Consider the following 18,958-nt stretch of genomic DNA (forward strand, 5'->3'; position numbering starts at 1 on the left):
AAACTAAAAGTTATCACTGTAAATAAGGGTCCATTTATCCTATTGTCCAGGGGTTGTTGCACAGGCTGTAGGGCGCCGACGTCTCTTGCCCCCCCCCCCCCCCAAAAAAAAAAAAAAAAAAAAAAAAAAAAAAGGAGAAAGAGGGGAGGAAAAGATGGAGAGGGGAAAGATGAATTTTTTTAAAGGAGAATTCTAAGAAAAATGATGAGGTGAAGAAAAGGACCATTTTGAAACTGCTTCCTGGCTGCACCAGCTCATTTAGCTCTCCTAGAAAAATTCACGGGAACAAGAAAATAAAACAACGAAGGAGTCAGGGAGGAAAGGGGGAAGGAAAAGAAGCGGGGATAAAGAAAGAAATAACTTGTAGAAAGAAGAAAAGAAAATAATTGGGCGAAAGGGAGAGAGTGAAAGGGGAAAAAATTAGTTGTAATTTTTTCCCCACAATTTTCTTTAATCTAGTAGCCTATATTGTAAACCGCCTTTGCCTCTTTTAAATAGGGCCAGTGTAACAACGTGACGGAAAGACAGAGCCCCACTAGTCTATGCAGACTCTGAATGGCTCGACGTGAGGTGGGATCTCAGCGCGAAGCGCGCTGCTGCTGGTTTGCGAAGCAGACCAGCCTGAAAGTGCGAGCGAAGCGAGCCATTCTGCTATGCAGACTCGTTGAATCAGCTGTGGTACACACACTGCAGACGTGGGTCTACATTTGTAGACTATAGAGCCCCACATAGGCCTATCGTAGGCCTACGGTGCTAAAAGGAGAAAAGGGGAGAGGCGAGAAAAAAGAAGAAGTGAAGAAAAGACTGGGGAGAAATAGAAAACTTAGTACCCTCTACTCCAATTAAACTTATTAGTAAAGACATAAAAAATACTGTCTTGCTGAGTTTGTTATATGTCTACTTTGTAGGTCAATATAGGAATATTTTATTGCAGCTAGTTAATTAACGCAGCTGTGCTCTCATTATTCATGTTATCAATTCAGTTACATAAACCTATACATTGCCATCACGTTCAAGATTTAAAAAAAATGAATCAAAGCTGATCGGGGGGGGGGGGGTGGGGTGAAGAAACCCAAATAGCAGAAATTTAATTTTTTGTGAAACTTTTAATTTTTTGCATGTAAAATTTACACTCCACCGTATTAAAAAATCGTTCCCATGCAGGACCGTGGGAAAGCAGTGGCGTACAGATGGCGGGTCCGGGGGGGGGGGGGGACTGGGGGGCAAGAAAAAAAAAGAGAAAAGGAAAGAGAGAAGGGTGAAATATGATACTGTTTTCTGAATATTATGTCAAAAATTTTCACAAAATTGGATTTTTGAAATAAAAAGTGTGAACTGTGAATGACTCCCCAAATGAATTGAATTATTGTTCCACCTTTACAACAAATGTCATATGCATACATAACAAATATATTTTTAGCATAGTGTTTCAATATTAAATTGATTATAAGGTACACTGCATGCATGGCCGAACGCAGCAGGGGGCAGTTGCCCCCCCCCCCAGAAATTTTGAAAACTTACATTTCTTTACTGAAAATTTTCACAAAATTCACCAAAAGTATGCAAGAAATCCTTCGATTCCACTGTAAGAGAGGCAAAAGTGACCCAAAGACAAGCTCGGTCACTTCGCTCCCTCGCTTTCGATTTTTTTTTTTCTCGAAAAGTTTATGCGTGCTGCCCCCCCCCCCCCCCCCCCCGCGAAAAATGTCTGTGTACGGCCATGAATGCATGGATCCACCCTCGCGATAAGTGCCTTCAGGAGGTATCTGGTCAAAGGTTTTTGAATTTTGGGAACTTTTTTTAGTTCAACTGATTTAAGAATACATCTACCACCTTTCTTGCTTCAGTCAAGTTTCGACCCCGTATTGAGAAAAACGCTGATAGAAAAATATTATACCTTATATCAGCTATAAGGATATTTTGATGATCTGTGGGTCTGTGACAATGCAAGGGAAGGAGCTATGTGGGAAATTATTACATCTGTATGCCCACAAATATTTCATGTTAGGTTCACAATTACAGCCTTCATTTTTATTTGTAGAAAAAATCACAATTTTTTTTGTATTTGCATGGCATTTTGATAAAAATATGAAAAGTGGAAATTAGTTGCCCGAGCTTCCGTCGATCTCACTCTGACTTGCCAAGAGCTAATTGACGCCACGCCCTCTACGTTTCAGCGACATCGGCCAAAGTTTCCATAACAACAAAGCTGCGAACCGCGAATTAACCGACTTCACCGGTGAGTGAATTGAACTCCGTTAGCTAGTTTTTTCATTTTTTTTTCGCATTCTAATCAAATTCTTATCATCATAAGGTTAAATTACATTTTATGAGGCATCAGGATGTAGTATAAAAGTATGTTATGCAAGTGAATATTCACAATTAAATATAAAAATTGGTTGCAAAGTGCGAGAGAAATCTGATTTGAATTTTGATGACGTCTTCGCAGGCGCAGCTCAGGCCGAAATCGGTCCAAAAACTCCCCAGAAGCTTGGCGGGCCCGTGGGTCATGAAGCTGAAGCTTGGCTTCGCTCCGTGCGTGGAATATGTGAATCTTTGACTTTGCTTTTTTGGCTTGTTTTCTGTTATCATTGATAAAAAAAAATTGATGTTGCCATCAGCAGCTATCATTAAGAATTCTCCATGTAATTATTCTGTTGACTTTGAGATGTATGCTGACAATTGTCATATTTTGTGCAGATTTATTTAGTGAACTGTGTCTGTGTCATGTGTGTGTGAAGTCGACTTGAATGAGCTTCTTATGAAGTAAAAAACAATTTGTGTCCTGCAGGCTGCACTCTAACCCAGGGAGCCCAGGACTCGTCCGTGTATTCGTGTAATAACTAGGCAGACATGGGTACTCTCCGAAATGGGGTAGAATGGGGTCACAATAGCACTCCAAATAAAAGGGGAAAAAATAAATTATGCACTTACCTTGATAATGCCATGCATGGATGAAGGTCTATCGTGACACAGAATCCTGACATCGAGGCACAAACTGGACCCTCAAAAAATGGTCATACCTCGGTATCGATCAGCCATTTTGTTTTCAATTTTGAAAGAAGGAGAACAAACCTTTTTTTCCTTTTTTTTTGAGGGTCCAGTTTGTGCCTCTTCCATACATGTATACTATACGGTAATCGAGGTAAGTGCATAATTTATTTTTCCCCCTTTTATTTGGGGTGCTCTTTCGACCCCATTCTACCCTATTTTGGAGAGTACCCTCTGCCTAATATTACACGGACAAGTCCTGGGGCGGTATTCTGAAAACGTTCTTATCTTAATTTTGTTCTTATCTACGTCACGTTCTCAAATTGGTATTCTGAAAACGTTCTTATCTTTTTCTTATCTTTTGTTCTTATCTTTTTCTTATCTTGCTTTCCATCGATGCTGAGCGCGTAAATTTATAATTCGCGCATATGATACAAAAGCGCGCTAAAAGATAAGAACAAAATAAAGATAAGTGGTATTCTGAAAACGTTCTTATCTTTTTTCTTTCTTATCTCTTTACGATATTTATGATAATATTTAAGATAGCTAGAGGGTTATCACATCTTACGCTGTCCGCCTTCTTTCTTGCTAAAAATCGATGGCCACTGGTAGTAACAAGTATTCCTCCCAACCTTTCTTTCATTCACCCTTTATTTTGCCTGTCTCTTTTTTCTATTCCTTTTTTCTTTATTTCTTTCTTTCGTCCTTCCTTTCGTTCTGTCTTTCTTTATTTCATTTAGGCCTATTTCTTTTCGCTTTTTCTTCCTTTCTATCTGTTTGTATTTTTTCATTTCTTTCATTCTTCATTTTGTTTTATTCTTTTGAATCTTTTAACTTCTTCCTTATTTTTTTTGCGTTATTCGATTTATTCTTTCTTTTTCTTTTTTTTTAATTGAATTTATTTCCGTTAAAAAACAAATAACAATACATATAAAATTATACATGTGAATTGATAAATGAAAAACGGGAGGATGGCCCTGCTCAGCAACATCAATCATGGTGCTGCTGGTCTACCGAGGGGTCCTTCCTTTTTGTCTCACCTGCATAGCAGAGTGAGACTATAGGCGCCGCTTTTCCGACGGCGGCGGCGACGGCGGCGGCGGCGGCGACGGCGGCGGCGGCGGCGGCGTCAACACCAAATCTTAACCTGAGGTTAAGTTTTTGAAATGACAGCATAACTTAATATGTATATGGACCTAGTTCATGAAACTTGGCCATAAGGTTAATCAAGTATTACTGAACATCCTGCATGAGTTTCACGTCACATGACCAAGGTCAATGGTCATTTAGGGTCAATGAACTTAGACCATGTTGGGGGAATCAACATCAAAATCTTAACCTAAGGTTAAGTTTTTGAAATGTCATCATAACTTAGAAAATATATGGACCTAGTTCATGAAACTTATACATAAGGTTAATCAAGTATCACTGAACATCCTGCATGAGTTTCACGTCACATGACCAAGGTCAATGGTCATTTAGGGTCAATGAACTTTGGCCGAATTGGGGGTATCTGTAGATTTACCATCATAACTTTAAAAGTTTATGGATCTGATTCATGAAACTTGGACATAATAGTAATCAAGTATTACTGAACATCCTGTGCAAGTTTCAGGTCACATGATCAAGGTCAAAGGTCATTTAGGGTCAATGAACTTTGGTCAAATTGGGGTATTTGTTGAATTACCGCCATAACTTGAAAGTGTGTTGGTCTAGTTCATAAAACTTGGACATAAGAGTAATCAAGTATCACTGAACATCCTTTGCGCATTTTAGGTCACATGACCAAGGTCAAAGGTCAATGAACTTTGGCTTAATGGGGGTATCTGTTGAATTACCATCATAACTTGGAAAGTTGATGGATCTTTCTCTTGAAACTTGGACATAAGAGTAATCAAGTATCACTGAACATCCTGTACGAGTTTCAGGTCACATGATCAAGGTCAAAGGTCATGTAAGGTCAATGAACTTTGGCCACGTTGGGGGTATTTGTTGAATTACCATCATATCTCTATATTAGTGTATGGGTCTAGTTCATAAAACGTAGAAAGAAGAGTAACCAAGTATCACTGAACATCTTGTGCGAGTTATAGTAGTTTTCAAAATCAGCACTGCTGCTATATTGAATCGCGTGATGCAGGTGAGACGGCCAGAGGCATTCATCTTGTTTATTTTCCCTTTCCGATTTTTTTCCTTTTTTTCTTGACTAAGTTTTTTTTCTTTCACCTTTTCTCTCTTTCTTTCTGTTTTTTTTTCCTTTCTTCCTTCACTTTATTTATTTTTGTAATCTTTTTATTTCTTCATTTTTTAGGGTAAATTATACTTCACTTTTTTCTTTATTCTTTCCATTAATCTTTCTTCGTTTTTTCATTCATTCTTCATTTTTCCTGCCTTTTTATTTTCCCATTCTTTTTCTTTCCTTCTTTGAATTTACCTTACTTTTTATCTTTATTTAGTTTTCAATTTTGCTTTACTTTTCCTTTCATCTTTTATCTTCCCTCTCTTATCTCTTTCTTTCTCTCCCTCTCTTTCTTTATTTCTTTGTTTCATTTTCCCTTTTTCTCTCTTCCTTCACTTTTTACATATTTTTATCCCTTCCTTTTTTTACTTTCTTTCATTCGTTTTTTCTAACTTTTTTTTGGTTCTTTATTCCTTCATTTTATCCCTTTTAATCTGTTTATTTTGTACTTTTTCGTTTTTTCCCCTTTAAGTTTTTTTTCCTATTCCTTCTTTATTTTTCCTTCAATTTTATATTCCTCTTTTTATCATTGATTATCATTCTATGTATTCCTCCTTTTTTTTCTTGTATTCTTTCCTTTTTATTTCTTTTCATTTTTAAAATTTTCTTTAAAGTTCCTTTTGCTTGCTTTCTTTCGTTTACCTTTTCTTTCTTTCATTGTTTTCTGCATTGATCCTTTTATTTTTTTAAATTTCTGCTTCATTCTGACCCTTTTCTGTCTTCTTACTTGCCTACTTACTTTACTTCTTTCTTCCTGTTTTATTCTTATTCGTAACTGCTTTCTTTACCCTTTTTCTTTACTTTCTTTCTTTCTTTATTTTGTGCACGTGTCTCGAAATAATAATCAGTCATTGCGTATAAAATGCCTATTTCGCGCAGTGCGCAAGAAACAGTGCACGCGCAGCGCCCATGATATTCTCTTCACATAAGGAACGCTTTTATTGGTTAAACTGCCAATATAAAGCGCATTTTGATTGGTAATATCTTAAAAATGGGCGTGTTGAAGATAAGAAGGAGGCAGTCCTTACAGAGATAAGAACGCGTTAAGAAGATTTTCAGAATACCGATTTGCAATGATTTTAGCGTCTTCTTATCTCATTGAGATAAGAACAAAGATAAGAACGTTTTCAGAATACCACCCCAGGGCTCCCTGGGTTAGCTGCACTCCTGACTTGTTCATTTCATCAAATTCAAGGCGATTTTGTCTTGGTCCTTGGACATAACTTTTTTTTTACATAATTCAAATAAAATGAAAATAGAATTAGAAAGGGGATGGGGAACTACTACTCAAACAGACCAAAATCTATTAGACCTAACATGTTAGGTCCTCATCTAGATCTAATTGAACAGAATCAGAAATGATTTCAAATTCAATTTGAATTTTACAGGCCTGATATTTTCCCAACTAAAATCGGAATTCCGAATTAAAAAAAAAATTTCTTCAGATTTGTGAAAAAAAATTTATGTAAAATCCTTTGCCCAAGATTCCGGAAGAACATTCTCATGCTGTTTTTTGCACTTTTTTAAAGTCAAATGATAAAACTGTCATGCAGACTAGCCTTGAAAAATCACTTGATTTCTTTACTATAGACTATGCAAGAGCTTGTAACCCTGACTGGGGCGCCATGGACTTTGGCAGTGACTTGGCGACCCTTGGCTATTTTTCAGATTTTTTTTCAGAGGGGAATATCATGCTGTTTTTATTGAAATTCAAAATTTGTTTTGAAGACAAATGTCTTTGTGTAATTGGAAATTGAAACCCTGAAATAAATCTTAAGGATAAACTGTGTGAATTTAAAATGGACTGATCTTTTCCCCATCTGTTTATCAAATTTACTTCAAAATTCTATAAATCTTCATTGCAATAATAATGATTTTTTTAATTTTTTTTATAAATTTTGTCATTTTTAAATGTACAGTGTCCAAGGTGGCAACAGCATAATCAGTGCATATCTGATAGGAGCACAATATTTTGTGGTATTACACGAGTTGTGATTATTATTATTATTTTTTAACAAAAAAAATGTGTTTAAAATCCATTTTATTATTGTGCCTACCCTTGATACTACTTTCTGAAACTTTCTTTGGCAGCTTATTAACGAGGCATTCCTGAAGCTATTAGAGAAAGAGAGAGAGCATGATGATGGCTGCTCCTCTGCCAGCTATTCACAACACGAGAGGGCATTCCCCTATCCTAGAACCGGTCATGCAGCACAGGGTTCCCAGTCCACCCAACAAGATGAGACCGGCAGAGCAGTATACCAAGCCAAAATACAGAATGCAAGGTAGAAGAGACAGGCAGCACTCGTTGAAGAACGGATCTGGTAGAAATCGAAGTCCACAGATGAGCAAGATCGAGACCCAGAAGTAAGTATTTCGGCATCAATTTCAAGCAAAATTGTCAATGAAACTGATGACTGCAGCTGGCTGATTAAGACCTCATCATGCACCAAAAGTCCAAAATCTTCAAATTTGTGAAGGGAAATAATGGTGTTGTGTGTTTAAATTACAAGTTTATGAACTTTATTTGTCTTGCTGAAACATGCCTTTCAAATATGCATGAAAAATTTAAATCACTCGTACCCTTCAGATTTTCATTGATAGTATAGTAAAAATGTAAAGCAGTGATAAGTATTCAGAGTCCTGAGTTAATAGGGGTGCAAAGAGGGTCTCTTGATTTTGCTTGTCTGATTTTTTTTACATTTAACAGCTTCCAATAATAGTTGCTTTCAACCCTTTTTTTTGTATATCAGAAGTTCCCCTCTCCCTCTTCCTGCAAATCATGGATCTGCCCCTAGCCATTATAGGAAAGCTCTTCAATATATATCTGCTTACAAGTGTAAATTTTTTTTCCCCAAGGCTTTACAATCGCAATGGCATCTTTCACATATATGTTCTCTGTCCTGTAGATACCGCAATACTTTCTTCCACAACCTATGCTTGGAGGTTCTTCAGGAGGGCTTTCACCGCTCCTTCTCCGAGATCTTTGCCCTCGTGAAGCACCAGCAGAAAATAGTCGAGGATGCAGGGGCAGACTCTCTGCTGCAGGATCGATCCATACTTGCAGACCAGCACGAGAAACTGAGGCAGATGAAACAACATCTCACAGAGGCTGAGCTTGCCCTAAGACAAGGTAGTCTTTTTGACATAGCATGAACCCCCCCCCCCCCACAATCTTGAAGCAACCTGGGAAAAAAATTAATAATTTTTTTCCAAGGCTACTTTTTATCTCACCAGCTCAATTTTTCTATATTGTATTAAAGTTTACATTGGACCCTATGGGACTGTCAGTGGCTCTCTTTATTTATTTATTTATTTTTGTTTTGATTTTAGGGCATGGTACATGTACCACTCCTATCAGGGAAGGAAATTTAAATTGTACAATGCTATGTAATATGGTGTGTATAAAAAAAATCTGAATTGAGAGGGATAATTGACACACAGCAAGTCTATTTTTAATGAAGTTTGTGTATAATTTATACAAAGTAATTCAAAATGTTAGAGAAATGAAATATAGATTATAGGACTTTTTAATTGCTTCTGTCAAATTTTGTATATATTTATGTCATTATATTATGCATGTATTATACAGGGCTTAACACTGGCACTGGTCCAACAGTCAATAACAAGGCAAAAAAACTCTGTAGGGCCAGTAAATTTGCTTGTCTGACATGACTAGTAAAAATTATGTCAGCACCATTGAAAAATATAATAACATGGATTTGCATGTATTTCAATATTTGATTTTTCTTTATATTTTGGATGATTGGATCAATACATTTTAGGTTGTACCATTAAAAAAAGTAAAGCTTGTTAACTAATGGTCCAATCTGTTTCTATCAGTCCTGCAGAATAAAATGAGTTAGTGTGGAGCCCTGTACCATGAAAACCTTTTCTTTGCCACTTTTTTTATTGACCTTTTCTTTTTGGCTGCTTGCAGATGACATGAACAAAGTCTATGCAGAGCGGGAAAGGCTCGCTATGTATTTCTTGGACGAAAACGACTTATGGCTAGCCGATCACTTCTTTCAATCTTGTCTGGAGACGGCCACAAGGGTGGTGGAAGGAGGAGATAGGAAAGAGGCTGAGGCGCACTGTAACATTGGTCTCGGCTTTGAAAGGAGAGGTGAGTTGGAGATCATTTTCTATCAAATATTAGACAGTTGAAACGTCTAGGGCACATTTCGTAAAGATTTACTACTATTGTAATTTTGCCATCATTAGAACTTTCAGGGAAACTTTGATTGTGAGTGGCTGCTGATCCCTGTTACCATGGTAGTTGCCATAATGGCAACTCTCCAATAGCTTTATCTCTTTATGAAACAGGCCCTCGATCTAACAAGATCGGCCATGGGACTTGAGTTGGAGTAGAATACGACATGTACTGGTAATGTGTGTGTGTATTTGATTTTTGTCAGACGTGTATCAATCGGATATGATTATTTACGTCTGGGACCGACCTTTAATGTCACCATCCGAAAGACGTGACCAGGGCTCGAACCTCTGCATCAATTTGTAACTTCCCCAAATAGCTTGTACTGGTAATCACCTTGGAACGGGTCAATAAACTGAATAAGTATTAAGCTGAGCAGTACATGATCAGGTGAACATTTCATGCAGCAAGAGTCCATGATTTTTAGTGACTATTGTTATAATTGTATGTCTTGCAATTCATTCAAAATTTTTACTTTATTGCTTCTTGTCTGCTTCTTGCATTGAGGTGTGTAAAGTGATTTGCTACAGCTAAATTTTTAGATTAATGCGAAAAAATAATAATGCGAAAAAAAAATTGTAATTGAATGCAAATATTTTCTTGCAACATTACCCTAAGGATGATTATTGGGCAATTTTGTCTGAGATGTGCTGTATTATTTCTTTTGTCTTGAAATCATTGTAAGGTGAGTTCTCACTCACTTCTGATGACTTTCAGGATCTCAAGTTAATGATTACGACCTTAGTTTTATGAATACTTGTCACTGTCACATATCAGTTGTGAATCTTTGCTATTAAGTTAGGCTAAAATTTTTTTTTTTTTTCTTTCTGAGATGCGCTGTATTATTTCTCTTGTTTTGAAATCATTTTTTAGGGGAGTTCTCACTGGCTGCTGATCATTTCGAGGCTTTCTACACATTAACGTCATCCAAGGAATGGCTTACCAAGGAGAATCTTTCGCTTCACTCTGAGGCGTGCGAGCACCTGAGACGCCTTTACACCGCCACGGCGCAGACCTTCCAGAGTCAGTACAACACCGATCACAAAGAGGCCATCGACTATCTCACCAAGGCACATCAAATGGCCAAAGAAAGTAAGAAACTTTTTAATTTTTGCAAATTAATAAGGGGGCAGGCGATTTACAAAATATTTTTGATCCCTCACCCCCCCCCCCCCCCATCCAATAAAGGAAGGAGGAAGAAGGTCAATGGTAACACCATAGAAGCAATTGGCAACCCCATAATGACTTGCAACAAAATAATGAAATAAAGGCCCTTGTACTCCCTCCCCCTCCCCTTATCTAGTCCTACCTTTCATTTTCTATATTTGATAGTCTACAACTTATTTGCTTTCTAGACAATTTTACATAACAGCATATAAAATATATGGAAAAGAAGCAAATATTTCATAATTTGAGAATTTTGTAATATCCTGGATAAAAGATTGTTTTGGAATTACTCTGTTGGCATATAATATCTAATTATAACTGCATATAGAAATAACCTTTACCTTCATGTCATCAAATATTTTTAGTGGTGCATAAAATTTGCTAATACATGTATTTTGTCCATTATTCAACAAGAATAAAATGAATTGATCCACGTAATGAGAAAAGATGAAGCCATACATTTAGTTTGGCTTCATTGTAATATTTAAATTCAGTTTTGTTGTGTCTTTTGTGAGGAATGTGGCATGAATTCTCGCATTCGTTTGGCAAAATTAACAAGAATGGCATAAACAAGAAATAAGGTAAATATATGTCGTAAACCATCATTCTGGAATGAGCTTTTGCCTTATTTATTTTTTTAGGTATTTAATCTTGGGTTCTTGCAAGTTGTAAAATAGATTGATTTTATTCTGCCCTGATAATTCCTTGATTTTTGTTTGCGTTACGCTTATCTTTATATATTCATGTACAGTAACCTCAATTAATTTTGCCTTGTTGTATTTAAAGAGTCACTTTCTCATCTAATCTTGTACCATATGACTTGTCTGTTCATGAATTTTATGTGGAATCTTTGTTTGTTTTTGTTTTTTCAGGTAAAGATGGGCAAAAAGAAGGAGAGGCTAGCTACAGATTAGGTCAAGCATATGAGAGATCCGGCGACAGTGAGACTGCATTGATGGTAACAGAAACCTTGTGATAAATATAATTAAACTATGCCCCAAAGATATCCTTATGGAATCTTGATGATGAATGACGTTCACAATCATGACTGTAACCTTGGTCATGATTAGAACTGAGTTAAGATGTTTAATCAATGTTTAAACAACCATCATAACCATTTGGACAATTTGTAATTCCCATTTAATCGTATGGAAGGAAAGACTTCCCCAAAAGTTGTTCAAAACTCATATATCACATGTCTATATTGATGAAATGCCCATATCATGTCCATATTTCATTGAAGTATTTTGATTCATTTGGAAACTATAAAGAAAACTTATCAGATGACAAAAATGACAAAATAAGTGACAAATTTAATGGATATAAGATGTGAATAAAAGCTAATGAATTATAGGATTAATCCAATCACTTGCATGAACAAACCAAAAATTACAAAGAATTTTGGATACAATATTTGTTATTTTGTATTTGTAATTGTTAAAGGACAAGTCCACCCCAACAAAAAATTGATTTGATTAAAAAGAGAAAAATCCAACAAGCATAACACTGAAAATTTCATCAAAATCGGATATAAAATAAGAAAGTTATGACATTTTAAAATTTCGCTTAATTTCACAAAGCAGTTATATGCACATCCTGGTTAGTATGCAAATGAGGAGACTGATGATGTCATCCACTCACTATTTCTTTTGTATTTTATTATATGAAATATGAAATATTCTAATTTTCTCCTCATTGTCAAGTGAAACAGTGATCAATTCCTCCCTGAACATGTGATATTAGCATTGCTTAATATATGTACTATATGATTCAGTCAAGTCAGTCCCTATGGTCATATCTGTAAAAATTGAAATATTGTATAATTCAAACAATAAAAAACAAAAGAAATAGTGAGTGATGGACATCATCGACTGACTCATTTGCATGTCACTGAGTTGTGCATATCAATGTTTTGTGAAAAATAAGCAAAACTTTAAAATGCCATAACTTTCTTATTTTATACTCGATTTTGTTGAAATTTTCAGTGTTATGCTAGTTTGATTTTTCTCTATTTATTCAAATAAACATTTTGCTGGGGTGGACTTGACCTTTAAATAATTTGAGAACGAATATAAGATGTTTTTTTTTATTCTGTTTTTGCAGCACTTACAATGTTACATGGACATCTGTAAACGATACAATGACCAAGCTGGAATGGGGCAAGCATGTGAAGCTATTGCTAAGTCATATGAGAGGTAAGATAATGATGATGATAACTAGACATTCATTTCATCAATGGGACAATTCATGTGGTCTGTCATCGATTCTTGTAATCATGATCATCTACAACATTCCACAGCTCGGTATAATGCCAGCGCAAATGATGGACATATTTACATTATGATACTCATAAAAGACGGGCCCATATTCTGAAGTCCATTTTTACTTTGGCCATGGCCTAACTCTGTGTTGAAAATGTTGGAAGCCAAATATTTCAAGATCACGTTTATATTATTGATTTCCTATCTTTACTTGGCTTTTTTCTTCTGTTTTAATGATGAAGAGAACTATTTCAGTAATTGTTCCCAGTCATTTGAATGCCAAATGCAACAACATTTCCGTAAGATATTCTAAAATGTGGATTACTAAGTAAATAGTGATTTATTTTCTTTTATCTTTATTTTTTTGACAGACAAGGAAAGCGAGATGAGGCAGTGACTTACCTAGAGATGTTTGTTGAAATTGCTGAGAAGAACAACGAGGAGAAGGCACTGAGCCAAGCTTGTAGCTGTCTTGGTGCCATTTATAATTCACTGGTAAAATATTTTTGTCTTTTGGACTCTTTCCTGATTGCAATGTTAGTACTTTATCCTTTTAGGATACTATTTATTATGTTATGAAGAAACCATGTAGGATGCCATGTAGTATATGATCATATGAGGAAACATTTTAGGTTGCTATTTTAAGATATGAAGAAATCATTTAGGATACCATCATGATCATACACTTTCTGTAACCTTTTCCATGTGTACTTTGCACCAATGCGTACACTCAGTGCCTCACGAACTTCGCATGTCACGTTCAAGCAAACAGTGCATTGCTTCCCTCCCTGAAAATAATTAGCACAGAGGGGGTTCATGGCCAAGCACACAAAGATTTATTAAAGAAACCAATCAGGATGGCATTATCAAAATATGCTTATTGCTTCAAATTTTACTTTAAAATTAAAAAAATTTGGTGCATTTGGACCTGAACATGTACATTACATGCTATCTTCTTTGCTGATGAACGGTTGCTATATAAAAATAAAAGGAAGACCACTAGGAAAAATTATGAGTTTTTTGTAAAAGGTAATGAGCATGTATTCTTCAAAATACATTCCCATCTCATCAGGCAATATATGTATATATATTTTATTTAATTATTTATTCATTAATTTATTTATTTATTCATTCATTTATTTATTTACTTAATTATTTATTCTTTTATTTATGTATTTGTTTATTTGTTTTTATTTATCTATCTATCTATCTGTCTCTCTCTATCTATCTGTCTGTCTCTCTATCTATCTGTCTATCTATCTATTTTTTTAATTTTTTTTTTTAATTCATTTATTTTTTTGGGGGGAGGGGGCTACTTTCCACAACCTTCTGCCTAGACCTGCAACATTGAAACAACTTTAACATTGTTGTGAATGGAGAGGGGTTTTTTTTTAATTATATTTCAGGGATCTTTAAAAAATTTTGGGGACAAAATTATCCTGATCCCCTGTTGATTTTTCCTCGCATCACATAACCTATGATAAGTATTGACATCATCTCTTTTTTTGTTGTTATCCAGGGCGAATACGAAAAAGCATCTCATTACTTTGGGAAAGCCTACACTATGGCCCGTAGCTTAGGGGATCCCGAAACAGTTGAGGAGGCCAGGACGCAGTTCGGGATTTCCAGCGCGCACAAAGCGCTCACATCGTTCGTGTCGGTGGTGGAGAGTCCGTCAAGAAAAATCATGGCTCAGCTGATGAATTGGAAGGACGTCAGGAACGATGCTTTTGTGGTTGCTACAGCAAAGGAAGGTTGGTATCGTTAGATCTGAGAAACATATTTAGAAGACACGAAGGCGAAAAGGGGAAGTTCACCCCGGTAATTAAGAAGAAAAGCAGAAAAACTATAGAAAAACCTTGGTGACGGTGTGTGGAAAATCCATCACAGAATAGATTTCATTTTATCTTTTAATTTGTGTTGTCATATGCGAGCAGCTGCCCAACCATAGTTCGGTGAGGGTTGTTTGTATGAAAAACTGCTACCGGATATTCATCAAGAACAATAAAACAACAGCTAATGCAAGACCAGAGTGTATAGGCAATAGCTACTTCATAGCCACTCTACTTATTCTTCCGCATCAGACATATTGCTGACGTCTCCGCTTAGATTATAGGCTATTTTATAATAGTAGCATTAGGGACTGATGCATTTAGTGACATGGAGGAGCTTTTCGCTTGTGACAAAAAATAAATAAAACTTTAGAAATCCAGCGTTAGGGACTGATGCATTTAGTGACATGGAGGAGCTTTTCGCTTGTGACAAAAAAAAACTTTATAAATTCATAACTTTGTTATTCTTTGAAGGATGTTTCAAAACCTTGTATGTTTCATTTGTTTTTGTTTTTCTAATTTCATCAAAACCACTTTATGTCATGGTGAACTTCCCCTTTACTAAAAAAAATCTTTGAAATATATTTTACTTTATACTAGTGTGTGAAAGCATAGATGATTGAATATTCCTTTGTTTAATCCTTTAAACCAAATTCAAATGAAAACTTTTCCTCAGCTTTATCTCTATGAAATATCTGTGACATTGTATCATTAAACTTGATATTTGTGCATTTATTATATCATAGTAAAATGTATTAATTTCTCAATCAAATGTCTTATAAGTCTCAAATATTTCTCTTTTTTTTTTAGAGGGATCCCACTGACAGTGATAAATACCAAATGAAGTCAGAATGTCTGTGTCTTTCCTTGGGGAACTCTGCCAGTGTCCATCAGAGCTCATATGTGTAAATAGAGATACTTTTGTAAAGACTATTGTAAATACAATAGATTATCAAACTTGAGGATACCGTCCACTTGGAACCCTTTTTTAGATACTTGCTATAAAACGAATTATAGTTTGGATGCTCCAAACATATGCCCACAAAGGATATTTGGTGTACCATGAAGCATCTACATTGACATAGTTTGAAAATGGATGAAATATTTCCAGACATGCTTTGAATGAAATTGAGAGATAAATCTCCCCCTTTTGGATAATCAGCCATCTTCACTGCCAAAGATTCTTGCAGATGTTCTTGAGATGATGAGAGTGAGAGGTTTGCTTGTTTAGGTCAAGCATCCATCAGGCGGACCCACCTATTTAGTGATATTCTCGACTGATATAATATTTCATATGTACTGGTTTCGTCAAGTACTTCAGACATATTTATTCAGACATCTTTATTACCGATATCATAAGATGCATTTCCTGTACACATAATGGTTTTGAAGTTTGTGCCTCGAGGCTCCATATTCAAAGTTGAGTATGACATGCGAGTACAAGCATTAAGCCGAATATGAATAAGAATACAAGCTCAGCCTGTCCCTAAATAATTAAATCAAAACAGATTCACTAACCATATATCAATATATATGCAATACAGCAATAAGAACATGTCCCCTCCGTAGTGAGTACATTGTATCTCTGTCAGGCATTAGCGTGACACATGCTGGTATTTTCTTTCTGCTCATTTGATCATTTATTTTTAACATTTGATAGAATAACTATTTTTGATACCCTGCATTGACAGTATCGCACGCATCTCACACGCAGTTGCCCGAAGAAGCGCAGGCAAGTCTGATTTGCATGCAGAAGATTTTTTAACATGCTGAAAACTTTGTTGCGCTTTAGTTGCGGGCAATCACCCGCAACTCACCCGCAAGCCTTGCATGGAACTTACACATGTCAGATTGACCCCTCTAAACAAACCCTGAAGAGGACTTATAGGATTAAGAATCTGTATACGGTCAATCGTCAAGTCCTATGATGCCAATTTCAGTTTTTGAGCAATGCTTGAAACTTAATACTCCTGGAACATTTAATGTGTCCAGGCCTGAATGTGTCACAAACTGTATTGTCAAGGTAATATCAAATTATCCTTTAGCAATAAGGCTGCCCAGATGATTGAGGGTAGTAATCATCTTTCTTGTATTGCCCTAATATTATTTATGAATTAAATTAAAATGTCATCATCAAGCAAATGACTTTAGATATGCAATGGGATGATGGATAAAGTTGTTTGTAAAGTGTAAAATGACTTTACAATGTACATTCCAGAGTCATCGTTTTAAATTTGTATGGGGTACTTGATGAAGCGGCAGTTGTTTTTCTTGGTATGTGCTATTTTTCCTAAGACAAAACGAATGTATACGAAATGCTGAAACAAATTTTCAGACAAATTTCATCTCTGGAGACATTGGCAAGATACAGTGCTGTCATGTCATGAACATAAATATAAATTCCATGAATTCCTGGTGTTTATTATTGGTTCGTAATGACTGATAAATTTTTCACCTTGAAGCATGGAATGAAGCATGAAATCGTTTGTCAGATTATATTTTGGTTGCACAGGTAAAACCGTAGTCAATCTTTTAAGAAAAACAGTTCTGGAATTTATTTCCCATGGCATTGACGAGCTGTAAAGTAAAGTAAAGTTTAAAAAGTCAATAACTTAATTATTCTTCAACAGATTTTCACCAATACTTCATGAAAGGGCTAGTCTAGTACCCCAACAAAACGTTTATTTCAATACAAAGAGAAACATCAAACAAGCATAAAACTGAAAATTTCATTAAAATGAAATGTAATGTAAGAAAGTTATTACATTTCAAGGTTTCGCTTCATTTCACAAATCAGTTTAGTTATACGCATTTCCTGGTTGGTATACATAAGAGGGCCCTGATGACATCACCCGCTCACTACTTTTTTGTATTTTATTGTATGAAATATTTTAATTTTCTCCTCATTTTCATGTAAAACAAACTTTCATTCCTCCTGGAACATGTGGAATTAGCATTGTTTGAACTTTTAGTGGGTTGATCATGAGGATCCTTATTGTAAAATCTGTGATAATTGAAATATTGTGCAAATCAAACAATAAATCAAAAGAAAGCGTGAGTCACTCCTATATCATTGAATCGTGCAGAAAATATAAGTGTAAAACAGGCAAAACTTAAAAAAATATCATTAATTTCTTATTTTACATCCAATTTTGATAAATATTGTCAGCTTTATGCTTGTCTGATTTTTCTATATTGATTCAAATAAACTTTTTTTTCTGGGGTGGTCTTAAATCTTTGATATATATTTAATTTATTTCTCTGTTTTTATTTAAACCAATCAGGGTAAACCTCTCCTACAAGTATGCATATGTAACATTGTTATGTAGGTTATGCATGTAATCTACCTATATATGTACATGTACAGTATATATGTATTTCATGAACAGACTTACAACTATTGTAACTTTGTCATTATTGTAACTACCATGGAAATTACATGACAATTGCCATAATGGCAAAGTTACAATAGGTGTCAAAAAAAATATCCTTATGAAACGGGTCCAGAGGTGGCTTTTAAAATGTAATTTTCATGCATATTCCTTTTTATGTTCCCATGAACACATTCATCAATAAATGGCTGTTTCCATGGCTAATGTAATGGACTTTTAAAAAGTTTACTTGATTGGATGTTTGGTCTTGTTTCTCATTAATTTTCTTGCGATGTCTTATCATTAATTACTTTGATAAATTTGAAATCTTTATAATTATGGAAAAATAATGTTAATTCATGTCATTTTCATAAATTTTGTAGAGGAAGGTGTAGTAAGGTGGTAGAAATATTATGAGTTTCATGTACTTCATTTTAAAAACCAACACCATCGTCATAGAAAATGTGCTGAGAAATACAGGTAAACTTGTATCAGTTGACCTTCCATAAATCAACTATTTCCCAAGTCATAAAGAATTATTAAAATAACTGCTGCTCACTTTATATTAAGAGGTATATTATCAGCCTATCAAGGTGAATTATTTCTCAATATTTCAACTGTTATTGCAAATTTGTTATTATAACAAGTTTTTTTGAACGGGAACGAGATGTGGAAACTTCTGATTCAGCATTTTGGACAGTGCTTTTTTTTCTGTTTGATCTCAGGTTTAATTGCAAATATGACTTGTGACCAATCATAAGGTGTGTAGTGGCCGTGAGTCTTTAGGAAACATTCTTAAATCTTTAGGTCCCTCTCTCTCTCTCTCTCTCCACACCATCCCTCTCTTGTTTCTTTCTCTCTCGAGTCCCCTTTCACTCTTTCTC

The 18,958-nt window shown here is 35.3% G+C and overlaps 1 protein-coding gene across 4 annotated transcripts; it reads left to right on the top strand.

The window, feature by feature from the left end:
* The first annotated feature begins 2,150 nt into the window (after positions 1–2,150).
* LOC129262016 (tetratricopeptide repeat protein 29-like) lies at positions 2,151–18,323 on the top strand. Of its 4 annotated transcripts, none has more exons than XR_010293752.1 (11): positions 2,151–2,239; positions 7,322–7,597; positions 8,140–8,363; positions 9,171–9,356; positions 10,317–10,535; positions 11,483–11,568; positions 12,714–12,805; positions 13,243–13,366; positions 14,391–14,625; positions 15,514–18,105; positions 18,176–18,323. XR_010293752.1 is itself a non-coding variant. In XM_054900051.2 (10 exons), the coding sequence occupies exons 2-10, from the start codon at positions 7,368–7,370 to the stop codon at positions 15,525–15,527; spliced, it is 1,410 nt and encodes a 469-aa protein (XP_054756026.1). In that variant the 5' UTR covers positions 2,151–2,239; positions 7,322–7,367; the 3' UTR covers positions 15,528–18,323. The 4 variants fall into 4 exon arrangements, 2 of the variants coding, with proteins under 2 accessions (XP_054756026.1, XP_063956420.1); XR_010293753.1 differs by having other exon boundaries at positions 2,230–2,355; XM_054900051.2 differs by having other exon boundaries at positions 15,514–18,323.
* The last annotated feature ends 635 nt before the right edge of the window (positions 18,324–18,958 follow it).

The sequence above is a fragment of the Lytechinus pictus genome, chromosome 5 (genome assembly GCF_037042905.1).
Source record: "Lytechinus pictus isolate F3 Inbred chromosome 5, Lp3.0, whole genome shotgun sequence".
Lineage (NCBI taxonomy): Eukaryota > Metazoa > Echinodermata > Echinoidea > Temnopleuroida > Toxopneustidae > Lytechinus > Lytechinus pictus.

Coding starts and splice junctions, on each gene's coding strand:
- LOC129262016 (XM_054900051.2), top strand. CDS start 7,368: ATGATGATGGCTGCTCCTCTGCCAGCTATTCACAACACGAGAGGGCAT. Junction 9,357..10,316: donor TCTCGGCTTTGAAAGGAGAG/GTGAGTTGGAGA, acceptor ATCATTTTTTAG/GGGAGTTCTCACTGGCTGCT. Junction 13,367..14,390: donor GTGCCATTTATAATTCACTG/GTAAAATATTTT, acceptor GTTGTTATCCAG/GGCGAATACGAAAAAGCATC.